Source organism: Apium graveolens, chromosome 10 (assembly GCF_009905375.1).
Source record: "Apium graveolens cultivar Ventura chromosome 10, ASM990537v1, whole genome shotgun sequence".
Classification (NCBI taxonomy): domain Eukaryota; kingdom Viridiplantae; phylum Streptophyta; class Magnoliopsida; order Apiales; family Apiaceae; genus Apium; species Apium graveolens.
Window position 1 is genome coordinate 66,273,488 of NC_133656.1, and position 22,795 is coordinate 66,296,282.

Here is a 22,795-nt window from a genome sequence, read left to right on the forward strand (position 1 = left end):
TCTCTTATTAAATTTTGACTTGAAAACTTATGTGCGCACCATTTTTGGTCAGGGTAAATTACAAAAAATGTTGAATAGTTTCGCAAATGTCTTACCCCCGAAAGTGAAGAACACATAAGTTTTGCAACCTATGTGCGCACCATTTTTGGTCAGGGTAAATTACTTGCTGAAAGTTCATTGCAGTTTATGTGACGGTGGAATGAAACTGTAACGAAGACAAAATGCAATAGTAAATTGGTGACGGTTTTTCAAATGAGTTCTTTTATTCACAAGATTTGGTCTCGAGTATTCGACTTCATGTCCATGTAAGAGTGAAGTTAAAAATTTGGTTTAATATTGGGAAACAGCTTTAAAATAGGATTTTTTCACTTTGTTTATCCCCCCCTCTAGTCATTTCTAGGAGACGGAACAAATGCTATTTACATCACAACCTATTAACACACGCACAAATTCAACACTTAACAAAAGAATTTTTCAGAAAACAGGCATATGTACACTTGATCCTTAGCTATTCCAAACTGGCAAACCGGTGACCATCCCATAACTAGAAACTTTTCCGGCCATCGGAGTAATTCTCGGCGGCAGCTGATAATTACTGTAACTCAAAACATTATGATGACCGCCAATTGCCTTCATTCTAATGGAAAAATTTATAATTCCGTTCCGTTCCATATTATCATCCCTTAACCTATAACTCAAAATATGCAAATAATTTTCGGGAAAATATGGTCCTGTAAAATCAGAGACCGGGATTTTCGCCCTGCCGATAAATTTATTAGCGAAAGAAGAGACTTTGCATTGCACATCGATGTTGAGAAAACGTACATGCATGGGCATTTGGACGTAAAGTTTTTCGTTCCATACAGGGTAACTTCCTCCTTCGACGTCTAATTGTGTTGTGTTAACATTCTGTGAATCGGTTTGAACAGTCACAAATGTGTTCTTTTTAACCGATTTTTGCCTGTTGATGCGTAAACCTTCGCAGGAGATGATTGTGATTTCAAGCGAATAAGATTGCTCCATAAGTAAATGGTCTCAGAGATTTGTAATAACTTAACAAGAAATAAGAGTTATGCAAGGGATCTCCCTCCTTTCCTATATATGCGGGAATTGTGTGCACTAGATACGAAGTGAGCAAGAAGATGATATGTAGAAATTGGAGAGTGGTTATTGATTTATATAGATAGGTACATACATATACATGTAGGGTCGTGGAAGATGAAGAGAAAGAAGCGGGAAAGAGAACCCGTTGGTTCATGAAAAGTCTATAGATAGGAAAAGTAAAACAACACGCGCCGGCCGGTTTTTTCCGAGTAACGCCAGCCCGCCGTATGCAACACATTTAAGCATTTTGCGTTGACCGTCAACAGAGTGTCTCCAAGTCTATCCTATTGGTAGATGTCATATCAGTATTCAAAACTTGTTTGGCGTGTGGTTTGCTTCTTATCGGTAAAAATATAGCAAGGTTTTTGAAATTGTATCGACCTACTAGACACGTATTTCGTAATTAAAATTTAGTAGCTTTGTTTATTAAATTTTTAGTTGTATTATATATAATATTGTTGAAAATCTAATATAATTAAATAAATGATTTTATAATTATTATTATAATTTGAATGTGTATAATTTTAAGATCAGATCAAATACTATATATAATACTATACGGTTGAGAGTTGAACTATTAACTTTATTTGTGATTTAATAAATAATAACATGATTGTTGTTAATTATATTTTTATACTTGTCTTGGAGGGATTCGAACCTTGTAGCATGAGTAGTGTATTATTTTAATTTTTGAATAATATTTATTATTGATGACATTCAAACCAGTGAGTTTGATTAGGATATTATTTTAATATTTAACAGTTTTAATCATTTGATTAAGAAAATGTGATGATCATGAAAAACGGGATAATTAAAATGAAGATTGAACCAAAATTATAACTTATTTCGGTTATGACAATTTAGTATATTTGTATTTGCTTCTCATGTTTCTTGCGTTCTAACAATACATAACATATCTTGTTTACAGAATATCGAAGAGTCCAAAATATAACAAAAAAATAAAATAAGATCTGCGACGTGTGTTTAATTAGTAAAAGTAAAATAATACTAGGCAATGGTCAACTTTTTGAAGTTAAAAGGAATTTAAATAACCTTATCACTTGATTTTAACTAAAACATCGAATTAAAAAAGATATTTCCTAATAATTTTAAAATGGTGTGTTGTTCCGGGGGGATCCTGGTCAAGTTGTATGCTATCTGCGAGTCCATTATTTTAGTGAATGGTTTTTGCATAAAGTTTTGGAATGAAGAACAAGTTGCCCCGTCCGTATACTTACTTTTTTTGTCAGGTCCTGTCCAGATGCTTTAATTATGTGATCGCTAGGGGCGAGTATTTGGTGGAATGAGCGGATTTGGAGCTCATAACCCTTTCAATCAAATTTAGTTATTTTATATTTTAGTTAATCGTTATCGTAACTGATATGGTATGAGCATCCCCTAATATATAACCATGTTCTAGGGTGAGCCAGGACCCCCTCGACCCTGACCAAAGCCCAATCTAGGAGCGGAGTCACCTCCCAGCTAGGGTTCAACCCCTCTAAAAGATGAGTCAGGCTCAAGGAGGTCTCAAGCCAAGCCGAACTCAGACACAAGCCTACCCCACAATCCACCAAGGGGGTACGTGAACTCGTGACAATGACAGTTATTAACAACCAGCAATTGAGACAAAGATGACAGGTATCAGCACAACTTTGGTGCATCCTAAAGGCGGTCCTTACCTAGACATGTGTACAAAATCCATCCGAGCCAGACATCCTCCGCCCTCAGCAACCAACTGTCATGATCTAAAGGTACCAAACCCTAAACCCTACACTTGGGCTATATATACCCCAAAGGGAAGGGATTTAGGGGTTATGCTCTCTTACACACAAATATACACACACACAGCCACCTTACTTTCCTACCTATCTTCATCTTCCCAAAGCGAGTTCTTATTTTCACACCGGAGGCGCCGCAAAGCTCAAACCCCCCAGTGTTGTTTTGCAAACACCCCACAACAGCTACACCAAAACCGCGAGAAGGGTCCAAGCGCGACAGCGGAAGGAGCAGCCCTACACACCAGAGCTATCATTTGGCACTAGAAGGAGGGGCTCTCCGTCATTGGGTCTCAGTACCCATGGACTCACATTTATCAACAATCTCTTGAAAGAGTCCATTTCTTCAATCTGTAAGAACCCAAGCAACCTAGCTCTGTCATAACTATGAATGCCTTTTATTTAAGTCACGTTTGTGTGTGCTCATCGTTTTAGGCCATGTTTGGGTGAGCCCTGTTTTGTTTATTTAAGTGACGTTTATGTGCGCTATAGATAGTCTTGATTGTTTTAGAACCCAGATCTGCTTCATTTTTCATATTACCTTTGCGGTTTAAACCCTGTTATAGTTATTCAACAATATTGATTAACCAAATCCAGATAGTTTGTTTATTGCTGTTCTGGGTAATTTTTGTTATTATTGAAAAGCTACCTTTGTAATAACTCGAATTTTTGAGACCTTGTAAAACGTTTAATGAATAGTAACCCTGACGGACGGGGAAAACCTTTTAGCCCACACTATGTAGTGCATGAGAAAATGAGTTTCAGAGTTGATATTATGATTATACGTACCAAATGAGTGTATGTAAACGCTATTAGTTTTCGAAGAAAATGAACTTTGAAAAACGACCATATTTACGAATCATCGAGGATTACAGGAATCACAATATAATTACGAATTTAAAACCCTAAGAATTTATATCAAAGTATGGTAATTCAAAACATAAGAAATAAATACGAAAAGAATTACGTCGCGAACCATTTACGAGAAAGTATTACGAAAATGTTTAAGCGACCGAGCGAACGCGTAAACGATTAAATAAACGTAACGCACTAACTAAACATGGTAAGAAAGTAACCATGGTTACTTTATCAAATAGTGAGCTAAGGTATAGGATGATCAACCAAGGCTAAGCAAATAGTGAGCTAAAGGGCTAAACAAGTGGCTTAGCTTGTAAACTAGGAAGCCTAGTTAGATTTGTCCCCAAGATTTGCAACAAGAATAAAATCCTAGGATCTAAACTAGAGAATAAAAAATCTATATAAGATATCACAAGCTATCACTTGCATCATTCCAAGAAGCAACCAAGAAATAAACACAAAAACTCTCTCCCCATTCTTCATTAGCTCTATTCGGCTATTTCTTCAAAAGCCAAGAAACCAATTTCAAATCTTCAAGCTCTAGTCATGGATAAATCCTCCCATTAATTCTCAAGCTTCCTAACAACCAAAATAAGGTAAGATAAATCTTTGAGCTCTTTTTATCAAGGTTTGATGGGTGAAATAAAATTAAGAAATTTGATAATAAATAGTGTGAATAGTAACTTTTCTTTGGTTTATTGATTTCAATGGTTGTTTTAGGTTCCAAAAACCATACTAAGCACTCCCAAGACTTCACCATCATCAAGAAAACATCTCAAGACTCTCGATAAATGTAAAAATCTTTGACCCAACTTGATTTAAGATTTAAGTTCAAGATTCTTTTAGTATGTAGTTGTAAACATAGTTTTGTTGGGAGTATTGGTGTAATTTTGATGTTTAGCTAAATAGATTTAAGGTTATTGTTGTTGCCTCAAGAATATGATGTTCTTGAGAGGAGTTAGTGTATTGATGATGATCTGTTGATTGTTGGTGGTAGTATAAAGATTTAAGGCATAAACAAAACTCCGATCGTAACTGTAATCTCGTTAAAATGAACAAAACATAACTTTAAGTTTCTGCAGTAAGTCCCGAAGATTTAAACTGTAGTTTCTTGAAAAATAACCCTTGATTATGATTGACAATGTTATAAGGATCGTTTAGGCGCTTGAATCGCTTGATTCCGATTTACGGATCAAAAGTTATGACCGTTTTACTAAAAGTGATTTACGCGACAAAAAACTGCTACGAGTTACGAACTTTGAAAATATAAAGGTTCGACTTAAGAATGTTCATAAATCATGAAATTTTACAGAAAGTAGTATATTTAGTTTCCTAACTTATATAAAAATTTCAAGTGAAAATAATGATTTTTCAATTTTATAAAAATATCGGAGCCGAGATCGCGCGATTAGAAACCGTAGAATCTATAAGCGGAGCCGACGATGAAAATGAAAATGAACTTAAGATACTTTGAAAAAGGAAGTGACCATAATGTGAATAAGGACTTAAATAAATAATAAGGGTAATATAAGTTGAGAGGGTGCATAATAATTAGCGCATGAGTCAGGTAGCCGTAAATTAGAACGAGACCTAACGAAACGACTTGTGTTTATGAATATAGATTTCTGAACGGAATCTAGAGCATCCTCCACCTCGAGATACCCAGGCAAGTTTATGAACCAACTCCATTTACTGTTGTGTTGTGAAAGGATTGTTTTGTTATCATTGCATAAATACCATGCTTGCCATGTAACGACTCATATACTTTTAAATTATTATTTAAAGGTGTTATTATTAAATATTTAATTAAATAAATATGTTTATTGGTTTTGACTGCTATGTGTTGCTCTATTATTGTTTATGTGTGATTTAGGGTGTACTGGGTTGTTCGTGTAACTAATTATTGAGTTGTACTGAATCGTTCTCACTTTTAAAAGTGAATTTTGTCCAAATTTATTTGCATAAATATTTGGAATGTCTCTAAAATTGTTTTTATGATTTTATAATTAAAAAAATTATTTTTGGGATTTTATAAAGTTTAGAAATCAATATTTTATCAATTATTTAGCCCTGTATGATTTTCTGATTGTATTTATTTGTAAAATCTGTATTTAATTCTAGAATTCTTCAAAAATTATGAAATTCATATTTTATTGAGTTGGGAATATTCTGGGAATTTTAAAATTATTTTGGGGATTTTTGAGACTAATTTCACCCGCGCGTTGGTTCATTTTATTAATAAAAGCGGGTATAAACTATGTTTCGAAAATTATTGTAAAATTATGAAATTTATGTTTTTATAAACTTCAGGATATTTATAACATTTTAAGACTAATTTTATAATTTTCTGAAATTATTTTAAGTGCAACACAGTTCGGTAATTGTGAAACACGGGTACGAGTTGCGTTTCAAAAATGCTTTAAAAATTATAATTTTTTTTTATTAATTTCGGGATTTTTATAAAATTTTAAAATTAGTTTGAAATTTTTCGGGATTATTTTTATCCGCGTTTTGGTTCGTTAAAAATGAAATTTCGAACCAGAAACCAAGCTGTAGGGGAAGTTCTTATCAATTCTCTTATACGTGTCTGAGTTTCAGGGATTTTGTTGCTACGTGTTCGTTTCTCCGCGATCAGTTTTACACGTGGCCTGAGTTGGAGGTTTCGCAGCAAAACAAAATATAAAACAATCCTCCTCTCATCTCATCCCTCTCGTCTCTCTCTTTATTCCCTTCACCCCCTCGGTTTTTCTCTCTGTGTTTGTGCTTCCTCTTATTCCATTCTTCTTGTGCCCTTGTGTTTCTGGTAAGCCCGTGACGCCTGTTCTCTTGCGTTTCCGGTCGCCGCTATCCCTGGCTTTCCGGCGAGGGGTTGCTGTGGCGCGTGCGATCCGCGTGGATGTGTGTGTTTTGCATATGCATATATGTTGTGTGTGTGTGTGTGTTAAGTTCTTGTGTCTGTATTCAGTCTGTGTGGCTGTGTTATTCTCCGATCGTCCCTGTGCTTCCGTTTGTACTGTGGTGTTGGTGCGCGTGATTTCACGCAATTATTTTTGGGTTTCTTTATACTATTTAACTATTTTTCTGATTTCATGCAGGATTATTGATTAATATTTCGTGATATTAAATTAATTTTGCTCGGAAAATAGTTTCAATAATCGCCAGAATTTATTTGGATACCCGAATATTTTCGGGCACCAATAAATTTTACCGCCGTCTGCGATGAATTTCGACGAGCGGACGATGGACTGTGATGATTTATACTGAGTCCTAATATTTTAAAATAAATAAATATAAAATATGAATAATAATTAATAATTGTAATTAAGTTGAAACTTGGGAATGTGTGGAATTTTGATTGTTATGATTGGGTTGAATCGGAGGTTGGGAATTGTATTTGGATTAATTGTGGGTTTCTTGTTGTGATTTGACGTCGAGTTGTTCGACGGGTAGGCCGATAAGTAGAGGAGGTGCTGCTCGAATTTTTGGAAATTAAATTCGGAAATTCGGGACATGCCCTGTAATGGTCGGAACGTCGAGCAAGTATAAATAAGTATATACATATATTTTGTGCGGAACTTGATTGTATGTTGTAGTGAATATTTTTCCAAAACCCAATAACCCTAATTTTGTAAAAGGACGAGTATGCGTATTTTCTGAAAATGAACACCGAACCGATTTGTGAGAACGTGAACTCTAATTGTTGTGTGTGTTATTATAATATGTATATGTACGAGTCGGGATTTGATATCGAATGGGTAGATGTGTTATTGAGGATATGTCAAGCATACCTAGACGTCTAACGTAGGGTATTTCGGTTCTGTAGGTTCTAGTTGAAGGACTCTAGAAGTGAAGTCGAGCTAAGGATAACCTAGTGATCAGTCGACAAGCGTAGCGAGGTTCCAAGCGAAGGACCTGAACGTTGAAGTCGGATCCAGGATAGTCTGATAGTAAGGCGATAAAGCCGAGTGTCCAAGTTAGTCCAAGGTCGATCGGTAATAGTGGTAAAACTCTCCGAGGCAAGTACCCCTGACCATTCTTTTATGGTTCAGTACGTATGAATAGCTAAATGTTTTATTTTCGAACAGGAACAGAAACGTTTTAAGTTATGTATCCCATGTGTTCGGAAATGTTATTAAATATATGTTTTGGGGAGAAGTAACTTCTGAAAATACCTATCTCTAAAATATAATTAAAAATGAAAAAGAGGTTTGGAATAGTGTGCTGTGACATAATTGATGTTTAACAAGACATAGGTAAAAGTGATTTTGAAACTGGATAAAATGAATCATATATTGGATAACGTTGCGTAAGTGGCTAATTCGGTTGCACGCATTACATAACTGATTAGTCCAGTATAGTTAATCAGAGACCTAGCTTGTCTCTGCGGATCTGGTGATTTTGCGTGAAAGCCCGATTAGCTTTCCTAGACATTTTGTGTGATAGCCCGACCAACTATCCTAGATAATTTGTGTGGAGGCCTGATCATTTTCATTTTCAAACCTTCCGTTCCATTACATATCTGATTGTGATTTTAAGGTTCCAGTAACAGAACAAATGGTTTTGGGTCCCCCTAACGGGACAAATGGTTTTATGGTTCCTGTAATGGAACGGAAGGTTTGAAAATGAAAATAGCATGCTAAAATTGATCTCTGGTATTTATGCGCAACACACGACAGTTGATTTTGTTTTACAAAGCATGCTAGTTTTGAATATCCAGTTTATGAATGGTTACTTGTTTTCTAACGAGTTATGAATTCTGTTCCTATAACTGCTTTACTTTAAATTGTTTTACTTGTTATTCATATAGTGGTACTGCTGAGCAAATGATTGCTCACCCTTGCAGAATGTTTTATATATGTATTGCAGATGCCTAGGAGATTCTTCTGCGGTAGTCAGGGCAGAGTTCCAGTTTCCTTCACGTCAGGCTCCTCTGAGGTAGTTGTGTTGGACCAAAGATGGTCTATTGAGTTGCTGTATTAAGATAGTTGTGTCGGAATGACTTGTGTAAGTTGGTGTTGTAACAGTCGTAACCTAAATCATACTTAAACCTGGAAAAGATCTTGGAAAAAGGGGTCTTATTTATATTCTATCCTGGAATAAATTATATTATGTTTGTTATGGTGATTGTTGATGACGTCAACTCTTGACCCAGGGGTTGAGGCTGATTTAGGTTAGGAGTAGAGTCAAAAGAGTACAGGAAGGTTTATATATATATGTGAGTTAGCAACTCAATCAGAGGAGCGAGTCTAGGAGTTCAGTCAAGGGTTTCGGAGGTGTAACCCTGACATTTATTGAGGATTGACTGGAACTGCCCTAACATAGAGTACGATTCCTTCGCATATGTATTATTAGTAATGTTCGATAGAGATTTCTAGGTTGTCTTTCGAGAAATATAAGTCTGATTACGAGAGCTCATCTTTTGAGGGGATCTTGGTGTGTCAGCTATAGAGACACCCATATTATCCCTAAATATAGCATTTTCGACGTCAAGGAATGTTGAAGAATCAAGTGTGCGACCTCGGTGAATTCAAATGGAATGCTAATAGTCCGTGGCTGTTATGACAGCCAAGTCTCGTAATGAATGGAGATTAGTACGGTGGTTTATATCTTGAACCCTATACTTCTTTCTTGAGGTATAATTTTGTTTCTGGAATAATTGTTTACTATTCCATAAGTTGCTTATTCATCCTGTGAGCAAGTTAGGAGCGCGAAGTAAGCAACTTAAAGTTCTGTTGACCTCATTACCAATCAGATTCTTTCTTCTCTATTTGTGAATTCCTTATCTAAACATTGTTTCTTTCCTCAGTGATTTTTTCGATTGATTGGGGAAAATAATGCATATGAATTGACCATTTGTCTGTGTGGCAAAAAGGGTCTGGTGGGATGCCACCGAAGTATGTATTGTGAGTTATGCGGTACTAAGACTGGCCATCTTATGTACTTGTATGGTTGCTCTCAGTCATACTTATGTTTTCTTCTCTTGTACTCCTTGTATTATTGATTCTTTGACTTTGAAATTTCATTTGAAGTCCCGAGGCAGTGAATTGTCAGTAGCTTTTGTAATTAGACAGTCCTAGTTATTGAAAGTAAACAAGAGTTGACTGTCTGGAAGAATATAAATCTTTCATCGGGTTGCTACTTTAGAAATGAAAATAGTAGAGAGGATTCATGATTCGATATTGAAGGTTGCGGTGTTAGAAAAGTTAACCTTGTGAAAGATAGGTTAATGGTAGGAGATAAGAAGCCACCTTGGTAAGGAAAGGTAATTTAGTGATTGATGAATCACTTGAGGGTGATAAGAAATCATCCTTGGAAAAAAAATTGGTTGAAATTTGGACTATGTTGCCTAGAAGAGTCAAGTGTTCCTTAAGTTGACCTAATTTACCAGCTTGTTCAATGTAATTGGCGGTTGATATATCCAGATAAGTCTCGTAGTGTATCAGATTAGTGTTAATGTGATAATAGAGTAATGACGGGAAGTTGGTCATTTGCTATTGTATTGATGAGTCATGCTACGGTGTTAGTTCCTTGTATTTTAGTTTTCTGAACTGTTGTTGATTCTGCTCCTGTCATTGTTGCCATGATTGCTAGTGTTGTTAAACTAGATTTCTTTTATAAATGGACCCTAATATAAAAGACGTGGGTACTGTGATTGGGCAGCATTTTCCTGATACAGGTGCACCGTTTAAACAGTGATATCTTCTGTCAAATATTTTTGTTATGTTTTGAATAAACTCATTTATATATCTCAGGAAGATGCCACCCAAGAAAGCTACCCAGTCTAAAGAAAATAGTAGTAGTTTGGCGGAGGTTCCAGTTATAAATGAAATTCTAGACTTGTTGCGCCAGCAACAATAACAACAGTTGCAGTTAATCCAACAGATTCAGCAGCAATAACATCAACAAGGAGAGCTAAACCAAACTACCAGTTTTAAATCCTTTCAGTCTGTTAATCCCCCAGAGTTCAAAGGCGAAGTGGATCCTGTTGTTGCCAAAAATTGGCTGAAGGAAATGGAAAAGGCATTTACCCTCACACAAGTAAGTGATGATCTTAAGACTTATTATGCGAGTTACTTTCTTAAGAATGAAGCAAATTATTGGTGGGAATCCACTCGAGCGTTGGAAGGACAAGGCCCTGTTTCTTGGACAAGATTTACAGAATTATTCTTGGAGAAGTATTTTCCCGATGGTTTAAGGAATCAGTTGGAAGTCGAGTTTCTAGAACTGAAATAAGGTGAAAGAAGTGTGTTGGAGTATGAGGCCAATTTTACAGAATTGGCCCGATTAGTTCCTGAGTGTGTAAGTACGGAGATTCAGAAAGCAAGGAGGTTTCAGCAAGGGTTGAAGCCTGAGATTCGCTGAGGAGTTGTGGCATTGCAACTCAAGACATACTCCTCTATAGTTCAGGCCGCCCTGGTAATGAAGAGTGACCAGAAGTTGGTTGTTAAGGAAGAAAGTGATAAGAAAAGGAAGTCGGAAGGTGTTATGGACAAGGTAGACCAAGGAGAATCCAGTCAGAAATTTGAGAATCGGTTTGCCCGAAACAGGAGTAAGGTATTCCGGAGACAGAGTTTATTTCAGGCTAGGTCTAGTGCTACTTCAATTGCTTACACTCCAGCCCAGTCAGTTAAGTCAGCAGTGAATTGTAAGTCCTGTGACAGGAGTCACAGTGGTTCATGCAAAAAGAATGTGCAATGTTTTAAGTGTGGACATAAGGGTCATTATGCATCAGAATGTAATCTAGAAAATCCAGGAGTTACGTGTTATAATTGTGGAAAAGTTGGGCATATTGCAAGAAGTTGTAGAACGGTTACTTAAGATACTACATCCCAAAGGCCAACATCCAGCACAGCTAGAGGCAGAACTTCTAAAAGGACCAAGAGATCGAGCATTTAGAATTTGGACGTAGTTGCACCTGATCTGACACCCTCCGAGTTAGAGGGGTTTGATGTGATTTTAGGATTGAGTTGGTTGTCCTGTGTTATGGCAAGGAGTGGTTTTAGAAGAAGTGAAGTATAAAGTGTATAGAAGCCAATAGTAAGGTAAGTTTCTGGATGCAGAAGTAATATAAGGAATTCTTCCAATCATGCGAGAAAAGAAGTAATAAGTTAAGGACATAAGGTAGATCCACCATCTGTAAAGATACGAAGAAGAGAATACTAAAGCTGGAGGAATTTTGGGTAATAAATAAATGCCCTGGAGTCTCTGGAGGCCAGTGGAACGAAATAATTAGTTACGCTAAGTTTTGAAGTATAAATTTTGGTTGAAAATAACAAAAGATTTTGAGTATTTCACTAACAACCATCTAAGCAAAGCCAGTGTAGTAGTTTATGTCTCGTGTAGAGAAAAATGATTAAATGTGGTTAAGATTGTTAAGGAATCAGTAAAGGAATTGGGAACTGTGGGAATTGAAGTTGAGTATCTGAAGGTGATGAGAAGTTAGTATATAAGATTATTTCCCAGCCTTAACTGATGGAAATGAGTAAGAAGCGATCAGATGTTGGAAATTAAATTGAAAATCAGTATTACCTATCATCCTTAGACAGAGGGTCAAAGTGAGAAGATGATTCGGACAATATAAGATATGTGGAGAGTATATATATGATGGGTTTAAAAAGTGAACTGCGTTAATCACCTACCATGGATTGAGTTTTCTATGATAATAGTTACCCTGTTAGTAAGAGAATACTACTTTGTGAAGTGTTGAAGCCTTGTATTAATTCAGTACATCAGGAGTGTGGTGGTGTTGACTCGGAAAAGAGTTGAAACAACCCTGGATAGACAAAGAGAGAAAGCGGATTTGCATCGAAAGAATATGAATATATAGAATGAGGATCGTGGTATAGGCAAAAGTTTTACCTTGAAAGAGATTGATTAAGTTTGAATAGAAGGAACAAGTAGAGTCCTGAATGTATTGAACCTTTCGAGGTATGAAGAAATATAAGTAAAGTTGTCTATGAGTCGGTGTTACCGCCACAGTTGCAGTATATATATATAAATAATATGTTATACGTGTCAATGTTAAGGCGATATGTACCTGATTCGAACCAAGTCATTGATTAGGAGCCAATGGGCTCTCATCCAAATTTGTTCTGCGTGGAATAATCGATCCAAATCCTGGATCGTTAAGAATGAGTCCTTAGGAAAGAGTTTATATCCATGTTGAGTATGCTCTGAATAAATTCTTGAGTCGAAGAGTTTACTTGAGAGTTAGAGTCAGATATGCATGACAAATATCCTCATGTATAGTTAGATCAGATTCTGAGGACAGAATCTTTTTAAGAGGGGAAGAATGTAATGACTCGTATACTTTTATATTATTGTTTAAAGGTGTTATTATTAAATATTTAATTAAATAAATATGTGTATTGGTTTTGACTGCTATGTGTTGCTCTATTATTGTTTATGTGTGATTTAGGGTGTACTGGGTTGTTCGTGTAACTAATTATTGAGTTGTACTAAATCATTCTCACTTTTAAAAGTGAATTTAGTGCAAATTTATTTGCATAAATATTTGGAATGTCTATAAAATTGTTCTTATGATTTTATAATTACAATAATTATTTTTGGGATTTTATAAAGTTTTAAATCAATATTTCATCAATTATTTAGCCCTGTATGATTTTCTGATTGTATTTATTTGTAAAATCTGTATTTAATTCTAGAATTCTTCAAAATTATGAAATTCATATTTTATTGAGTTGGGAATATTCTGTGAATTTTAAAATTATTTTGGGGATTTTTGAGATTAATATCATCCGCGCGTTGGTTCATTTTATTAATAAAAGCGGGTATAAATTGTGTTTCGGAAATTATTGTAAAATTACGAAATTTATGTTTTTATAAACTTCGGGATATTTATAACATTTTAAGACTAATTTTATAATTTTCTGAAATTATATTAAGTGCAGCACGGTTCGGTAATTGTGAAACACGGGTACGAGTTGCGTTTCAAAAATGCTTTAAAAATTTTGAAAATTTTATTTTATTAATTTCGGGATTTTTATAAAATTTAAAATTAATTTAAAATTTTTTAGGATTATTTTTATCTGCGTTTTGGTTCGTTAAAAATGAAATTTCGAACCAGAAACCAAGCTATAGGGGAAGTTCTTAACAATTCTCTTATACGTGTCTGAGTTTCAGGGATTTTGTTGCTACGTCTTCGTTTCTCCGCGATCAGTTTTACACGTGGCCTGAGTTGGAGATTTCGCAGCAAAACAAAATATAAAAGAGTCCTCTCTCTCTCATCTCTCTCGTCTCTCTCTTTATTCCCTTCACCCCCTCGGTTTTTCTCTCTGTGTCTGTGCTTCTCCTTATTCCATTCTTCTTGTGCCCTTGTGTTTCTGATAAGCCTGTGACGCCTGTTCTCTTGCGTTTCCGGTCGCCGCCATCCCTGGCTTTCCAGCGAGGGGTTGCTGTTGCGCGTGCGATCCGCGTGGATGTGTGTGTTATGCGTATGCATATGTGTTGTGTGTGTGTGTGTGTTTAGTTCTTGTGTCTGTATTCAGTCTGTATGGCTGTGTTGTTCTCCGATCGTCCCTGTGCTTCCGTTTGTACTGTGGTGTTGGTGCGCGTGATTGCACGCAATTGCTTTTGGGTTTCTTTATACTATTTAACTATTTTTTTTGATTTCATGTAGGATTATTGATTAATATTTCATGATATTAAATTCATTTTTCTCGGAAAATAGTTTTAATAATCGGCAGAATTTATTTGGATACCCGAATATTTTTGGGCACCAATAAATTTTACCTCCGTCCGCGATGAATTTTGACGAGCGGACGATGGACTGTGATGATTTATTCTGAGTCCTAATATTTTAAAATAAATAAATATAAAATACGAATAATAATTAATAATCGTAATTAAGTTGAAACTTGGGAATGTGTGGAATTTTGATTGTTATGATTGGGTTGAATCGGAGGTTGGGAATTGTATTTAGATTAATTGTGGGTTTCTTGTTGTGATTTGACGTCAAGTTGTTCGACGGGTAGGCCGATAAGCAAAGGAGGTGGCCCGAATTTTTGGAAATTAAATTCGGAAATTCAGGACATACCCTATGATGGTCGGAACGTCGAACGAGTATAATTATGTATATACATATATTTTGTGCGGAACTTGATTGTATGTTGTGGTGAATATTTTTCCAAAACCCAATAACCCTAATTTTGTAAAAGGACGAGTATGCGTATTTTATGAAAATGAACACCGAACTGATTTGTGAGAACGTGAACTCTAATTATTGTGTGTGTTATTATAAATGTATATGTACGAGTCAGGATTTGATATCGAATGGGTATATGTGTTATTGAGGATATGTCAAGCATACCTAGACGTCTAACGTAGGGTATTTTAGCTCTGTAGGTTCTAGTTGAAGGACTCCAGAAGTGAAGTCAAACTAAGGAGAGCCTAGTGATCAGTCGATAAGCGTAGCGAGGTTCCAAGGGAAGGACCTGAACATTGAAGTCGGATCCAGGATAGTCTGATAGTAAGGCGATAAAACCGACTGTCCAAGTTAGTCCAAGGTCAATCGGTAATAGTGGTAAAGCTCTGCAAGGAAAGTACCCCTGACCATTCTTTTATGGTTCAGTACGTATGAATAGCTAAATATTTTATTTTTGAACATGAGCATAAATGTTTTAATTTATGTATGCCCTGTGTTCGGGAATGTTGTTAAATATATGTTTTGGGGAGAAGTAACTTCTGAAAGTACCTATCTCTAAAATATGATTAAAAATAAAAAAGAGGTTTGGAATAGTGTGCTGTGACAGAGTTGATTTTTAACAAGAGATAGGTAAAAGTGATTTTAAAACTGGATAAAACGAATCAGATATTGGATAACATTGCGTAAGTGGCTAATTCGGTTGCACGCATTACATAACCGATTAGTCCAACATAGTTAATTAGAGACCTAGCTAGTCTCTGCGGATCCGGTGATTTTGTGTGAAAGCCCGATCAGCTTTCCTAGACATTTTGTGAGATTGCCCGGCCAACTATCCTAGATAATTTATGTGGAGGCCTGATCAGCCGTCCCTAGATAACATCCAATACATATCTGATTGTGATTTTGTGGTTCCAGTAACGGAACAAATGGTTTTGGGTCCCCATAACGGGACAAATGGTTTTATGGTTCCTGTAATGGAACGGAAGGTTTGAAAATGAAAATAGCATGCTAAAATTGATATCTGGTGTTTATGCGCAGCACACGACAGTTGATTTTATTTTACAGAGCATGCTAGTTTTGAATATCCAGTTTATGAATGGTTACTTGTTTTCTAACGAGTTATGAATTCTGTTCCTATAACTGCTTTACTTTAAATTATTTTACTTGTTATTCATATAGTGGTACTGCTGAGCAAATGATTGCTCACCCTTGCAGAATGTTTTATATATGTATTGCAGATGCCTAGGAGATTCTTCCGCGGTAGTCAGGGCAGAGTTCCAGTTTCTTTCACGTCAGGCTCCTCTGAGGTAGTTGTGTTGGACCAAAGATGGTCTATTGAGTTGCTCTATTAAGATAGTTGTGTCAGAATGACTTGTGTAAGTTGGTGTTGTAACAGTCGTAACTTAAATCATACTTAAACCTGGAAAAGATCTTGGAAAAAGGGGTCGTATTTATATTCTATCCTGGAATTAATTATATTATGTTTGTTATGGTGATTGTTGATGACGTTAACTCTTGACCACGGGGTTGAGGCCGTCACATGCCATAATACGCAATAATTAAATTTTTCGCATAATGTAGCGATGTTGTACGATAAGTATATATCGTGAAATGTTTAATTCCACTATAAGCGTGACGTATTATAATAAGACCGAGAGTCGGTCGGGATTTCAAGATTAAAACCCGAGAATCATTCCGGTGATATCATAGGATGATTACAAGTCCATAGTAGTATGTTTTAAAGGGACTCAACGTCCACGTACAAAATATTAAACACCTCGAACTTTTATTAAAACGATTTCCAAAGATCGTATTCCCTCAACTATACTTTATCGTTTGGACAAGAAATATTTACTTACTATTCATTTATCAGGGAGAAGTATTCTCCAGTAAATATTTACTTCAGTCTCGATTAAATATTAAAATTCATTAAATTATTAAACATAAATTAGTTGAGGAATATTATTTTTATTCTTTTAAAAGTAAACTCCTTCAAGGTTTAATTATTTATCGATTATCATTTAATTATTTATTATTTATTAAAGGGTTTATTTATGATTTAAAAATTATAGAACCAGATTTAAAATACTTTCTGATTTTCGAAAATCATTCGAATCATTTCAGATCGTTGGAGAATATTATCCTGACTTATTTTAATATTTTGAATATAGTTTCAAGGAGAAACTTTCCCCCCTTATTTAATTATCTGTTGACAACGGTCAACTCACATCCTTAGTACTTCCTCCGAAAATTTCGGAAGTACGTATATATATATATCCTAGTAAGATAAGCTGTTTCTATCAACAAGCAAAATGCTTGAGGAACTTCGATGTGGTTCGAATTCTCGAGATATGATAGAATTCTTTTAAAAGGACAAGGGAGGGGTAGACTCTTGTACTATGTATGTTAGATGGACTACCAAAGGTACCGCAGGCAAAGGTACTCTGTGTACTCAGGAACTTGTGAAGTAAGTGTATACCCAAAAATGGGACACGTAGCCCGAATGCGGCAAGGGTGATAACCGGGATACGAAGGTGTCGTCCTTCTACTGATTGAAAAGGTTACTATTATCGTATTATGACTGATCATCGAATGCGGTGGCTCCAATGAATGTCCTATTCTTCCAATTGGAATTATGATGCAATACCGTAACCCAAGCCTAGGTGCTGGGTTTACTATTAAGGTATTCGCAGGATAATAAAATCCACTAAAGGATTATTTTCATAAGAAGGTGTGTATCACCAAGGAAAACTATTTTCAAATAAAGCATAATTATCATATATGATGTTTTACGTGAGTTTATCATACAGTCATTTTCATACTGTACATTATTATGCTGGGCATTATAGCTCACACTTGTTTTCTTAAATTGACACAACACAACAGTAAATCAAGATGTCTACCATGAGAACCACAGCCAGGAGGTATTGGGTATATCTGATGTAGAGTATCTTGGTCTTGAGGAAGTGTTAATAACAGAAGGGATTTGAGAAATCCTTCCTAAATTTAAGGTTCTTGAGGAAGCATCAGAATATCGAGAACTAATAAAAGGGGCTCGGGATGATCGATCAAAAGCAAGAGTGACTCTTCCATTGTCATCTTGGTGAACTTGGTGTATTTGTGTGTTTGGTTCTAATCTTTCCTGTAATCTAAGGTGAGCTACCCCTTCTAAAACCTATTCAGTGGGAAGGTAAATGTCATGCCATTTTATGGATCGAGGAATAACCGTGTTAGACCTTGAAAGGTCAGTTTGAAGAAGGACGGTTTCTCCTTTGACGAAAGCATTTTTATGCCCATCATCACCAATGGACATTATTGCTTTGTAATGAATTCGAAAGATTAAAGCAACCGGAATTAATCCTTCTAACATTTTATAGTTGTGAGTTTTAACTTGGAGTGTCATTCTACAATGTACCTTTTGTTATGTTCCGGGTCCAAGTTCCTCCGGAAATGCTTAGGACTTCCCGCTCATCCAAGTTGGAGATCTTATTTATTGCTTCTTGGAAACGCCTCATGTAGGTTGAGAAAGATTTATTGTCATATTGGCAGATAGTTTCCAGATGGCATATGTGCATCTCATATGTCTTGTTGGCTCGGAACCTTCGGAGGAAGGCTCCATGGAAGTCTTTCCAGATGTGGATGATTCGGGAGAAGATCTGGATGAACCACCTCTGACCCCCCCTGAGAGTTGATGCGAAAAATATGGACTTGGCCAAGTCATTATAATAGTATATCTGAGAAATTTGCTCAAAATAATTTAAGTGTTCTTCCAGATCTCCCAGTCCGTCAAATGAATCAAAGTTATAATGCTCGAGGCCTCTTTTTCGGGGAATCCTCTAAGGAATGGATGAAGGGTGTTAGAGTTTCCCAAAACTCCATTCCGAAGTCCTTCTCCATCTTTTTTTGAAGTTCATAAATCATATCTTTAAGGTCCTTCTGTCCCTCCTCATCATCATCAAAAATGACCTCGGAGGTGGGTTCCCTCCGGGTTCTCTTGGTCCTGGACTTGGACATTAGTTTCTCTTCTTCTAACTACATTCTTTTTCCAATCTTGAGCTCAAGCTTTGCCTCCTCTCTTCTGATCTACTCTCTCACTTCTTCCAACCTCTTCTACCTGGTTCCTTCTGTCTCTTTTTTATTACTTTGGGCTTTTTTATTCTTCTTCAATTTGGCCCCGATTCGGTCAAAATAGAGGGTCAGGATTGTTGAGAGTCATCAGACTCTTCCGGATTGTCATCTTGTTCAGCTTCTTACAGATCCCGGGCCCGCTCTTCCCTGTAGAACCAGATTATTTCAGCAAAGTCATCACTAGTTAGGTTGGCCATATACTCCACCGCCACTGGAACATTGGTGTACTTGTACTGGTTTAGCTTGATTAAATTTCTAGCATCCCGGGGTGGTACTACCCTCTCCATGACCGGGGTATAGGTTGATGGTTGCTCATGGAGGGTGTCTCGGTTGGCTCCCGGGACCTGTGCCTGTGAGTGGTCCTGGTCCTGGACCTGGGTGCTCGCAGAGGGTCTCCCGGCTGTACTCTTTCCTGCTCTTATCATTGTCTCAAGTGTTCAAACAACAATTGACCATGATTTAAGCTAACAATGTAGATCTAAGGTTGTGGTGCCCCAAAATCCGGGGTCAGGAATCTCGGAGGCCACACCATCTAAACCACTACAAACCACATACCTCACACCATAATATAAAATACTCACACTTTACGACCCCACACTTATCATACACACACACACTTATAGGTTATTGTCTTGGAAATGAACCATTCATAACTAGAGTAAACCGAAACATAAAGTGATAATTATTACAACCCAAAAGTAATTAAGTCTTACCGGGGAGTAACCTTTAAGTAAGGCTAGTCCGTCGGCCAAATATACATTTCTTGTTTATTACCTTACATAAGTCATACTTATAAATAAGCCGAACTAAAAATAACTGAAAACCAATCCAGCTTATTCGGACTACCTGCGGTACAACACCAAACAACCTACGGAAAAAAATTTGGATAGCGACTAAAAGAGATGGGTCTGTTACATAGACTTGATTCTATGGAACTTAACAGAGAGTCATTGAACTCAAGGAATATAGCATCTCTTAAAATCGCTAATATTGAGGTGTCTAATCCTTCTTTGGTTAAGGGCTTAATTCCTACTTGGACTAGACCTATAAGGATGTAATTGTATAATTTTGCTAGTTTTTCTAGGAAACTTTTGGTGAGAAGGTGAATTGTTTCGAATGATTTTGATAGGTGTATATCCCTTTCTTCGATTTTGATAGAAGAACTTGAAATATACTATTTTGTATCATAAACTTGGCTTTTTGGGATTTTTGGGATGTCCCAACGCTCTATTGCTTTTTGGAGGTTTTCGACGTTGGTTTCCTCACTATGTGTAATATTTCTTGAGTTTGAAAGAGATGTAGTTCTGCAGAATACAGAATCCATGTTTTAGGTTCAAAAAAGACGTAGGCTAAGCTTTTGCTTACAATCCTAGAGAAAACGGGTTTACTGCCTCCTATGGACTTATAACCGATAAACTAGGCAAAACGACTCAGCAAGGGCTTAGCTACAAAAGTTAAGAACTAAGAACAGAGAAACAGTAGGCAACAATATTACAACTCCCTTATGGCTCTGATACCAAAAGGACGTTATAGGACCAACAAATATTAATACAAACAGTAGGGAGAGTAATATAGTAAGACTAAGACATGGTATGCATATTATATATAACTAAGTCATGGTAAAATATAAGAATTAACGCAAAATATTAAAACATGATATGAACAAGAATAGGATTTGAAATTACTAGGAAACGCTTTTGATTATATAACTGAAAGCAATCTACTAGTCTTTGTGTACAGTTTGAGAAAACTTGAGAATAAACTTCGGAAATATGAACTGCTATAACTGGTACAGGATGTGTATATTATCTACTCTCTAATTTCAAGTGTGTTTATTACTCTCTTCTTCTTCTTCTTATTTATAGAAGGATGAGAAGTCTACTTTCTTGAAACAACATCATTCTTTTTCTTGTAGTGGAGTTTTGCTTTCCTGAGTGGACAACTTGACTTGAGTGGGAGGTCATCTTTTTCTTAGTGGAGGGGCTGCTTTCCTGAGTGGGAGACTACTTTCTTCACAGGATTTTGAGTATGATTCCTCTTCCACCGAAAGTTGCTTTTTTTGGAGAATAATGATGAGTTGGTCTCAGTGGCACTACACCATATATGACCTATCGCAACCCCCTCTCAAGAAATGTTACCCGAATATGTTACCTTAGCTATGCTATTGATGCTCTAATGTAACATTATATTTTTTATGTTACCTTAGCCAAAAACCCGATGTTACATTTGTTATTTCTAGAGAACTAACAATGAGATTTACAGAAGGGGGGTTGAATGTAAATCTCAAAACTTTTTCAAGTTTTGAGCAGTTTATAAAGACTGTGTGTTCAAGATGAACAAGTGTGTGAATTGCTTTAAGCTGATACAGACATATATATATTCAAACACAAATGTAAAGAACACAATAAACCTTTAAAAACTTTTCTGGTGGATTTGTTGTTCCACCAGAGATGGTATTTCAGAAATTCTGTGATCTAAGAATTTGATCACAGCTGCATCCTAGTACAAACTAGATAATTTTTCTCTCAAGATTTTTCTAAACAGCTCTGGAAAAATTCTTATCTAATTACTAGCTACTACTTGGTTTATATATTACCAAGTTTACAAGTGAAGACAAGGATATATAAAATAATAAAGTAAGATCTCCACTTGTTTCTTCTCCAGTTCACTCCAGTACTTTGTTGACTTAATGTCTCTTTATACTAGAGTAGAACGACTGCTTTTTCTGATGTTCCTGAAATTAGGCTGCCACATTTCAGTTATCTCTGTTCACCCACGTGCCTCTGTTTGTAGGTACAACTACCACTTATCAACGGTTAATCAACAGAACATCCGTTGAAGCTTTCATCCGTTGATGCACTCATCCGTTGAAGGATGTTATCCGTTGAAGCTTTAGAGACATCCGTTGAAGCTTAGCTTTTCATCCGTTGAAGGTCTTTAAGTCATCCGTTGATACCACTTCATTTATACAAAATTACAAGGCATGAAATATTTACAATTGGCCTTCCTATCTGCATATCTTCTAGTAGTCAACATGACTCATAGTTTCTCTCAACTTCTAAGAATTACATCTTAAATACAGAGACTGAAATATGCTACAACACTAGACTTATTTCTAAGTAAAGCTATACCATCAACGGATAGCCAAAGTGGTCTTATCCGTTGAGGCTACAGACACTGAATTTCTACTTAAGTGTTTTGTTAAACATATCATCAAACTAATGCACATATATTCCTAACAATCTCCCCCTATTTATGTCTATAAGAATTGTAGGCATAAATTCAGGGTTAACTTGATGATAACAAAACACTTAACAGATATATGAATTGAAACTAAGTAGAAATTTGAAAATGCTGCAAAAATGTATGTACTAGGAGGAAATTGAAGATTTACAGTATTTCCAAGGATACTCCTTTAGCCTGAGCAAATCATCTTTTTCTTCTTTGTTCCCTGGTTTTCTTTCCTAGCCCTTTGTCATTTTCCTCAATTTGGAGTTGGAGTTGTCTGAAGAATTCAGCTTCATCTTCAACACTGATATCCAACTTAGATTGCATTTCCTTGAGAGTTTCATTGCTGGCAATCTTGAGTTGGTCTTCAAGTCTGAAAAATCTTCTGACTCCTTTATCATCTCTAAATTCCATCAACCAATGAGGTGATTTGTGAATTGTAATTCCCCTTTCTTGAATGAGTAAAGTCCTGGGTAAAGCATTGGGCTCCCTCCAAGTTTTCCTTATATTGGCAATCTTGTTGAGAATTTCAGTCTTG

At 36.1% G+C, this 22,795-nt stretch overlaps 1 protein-coding gene across 1 annotated transcript; it reads right to left on the bottom strand.

Annotated features, from left to right (window-relative positions):
- Window positions 1-312: 312 nt before the first annotated feature.
- Window positions 313-1,151, bottom strand: LOC141689132 (BON1-associated protein 2-like). Its single transcript, XM_074493320.1, has one exon. It carries the CDS (start codon window positions 1,021-1,023, stop codon window positions 505-507), a length of 519 nt encoding a protein of 172 aa, XP_074349421.1. The 5' UTR covers window positions 1,024-1,151; the 3' UTR covers window positions 313-504.
- Window positions 1,152-22,795: the final 21,644 nt, after the last annotated feature.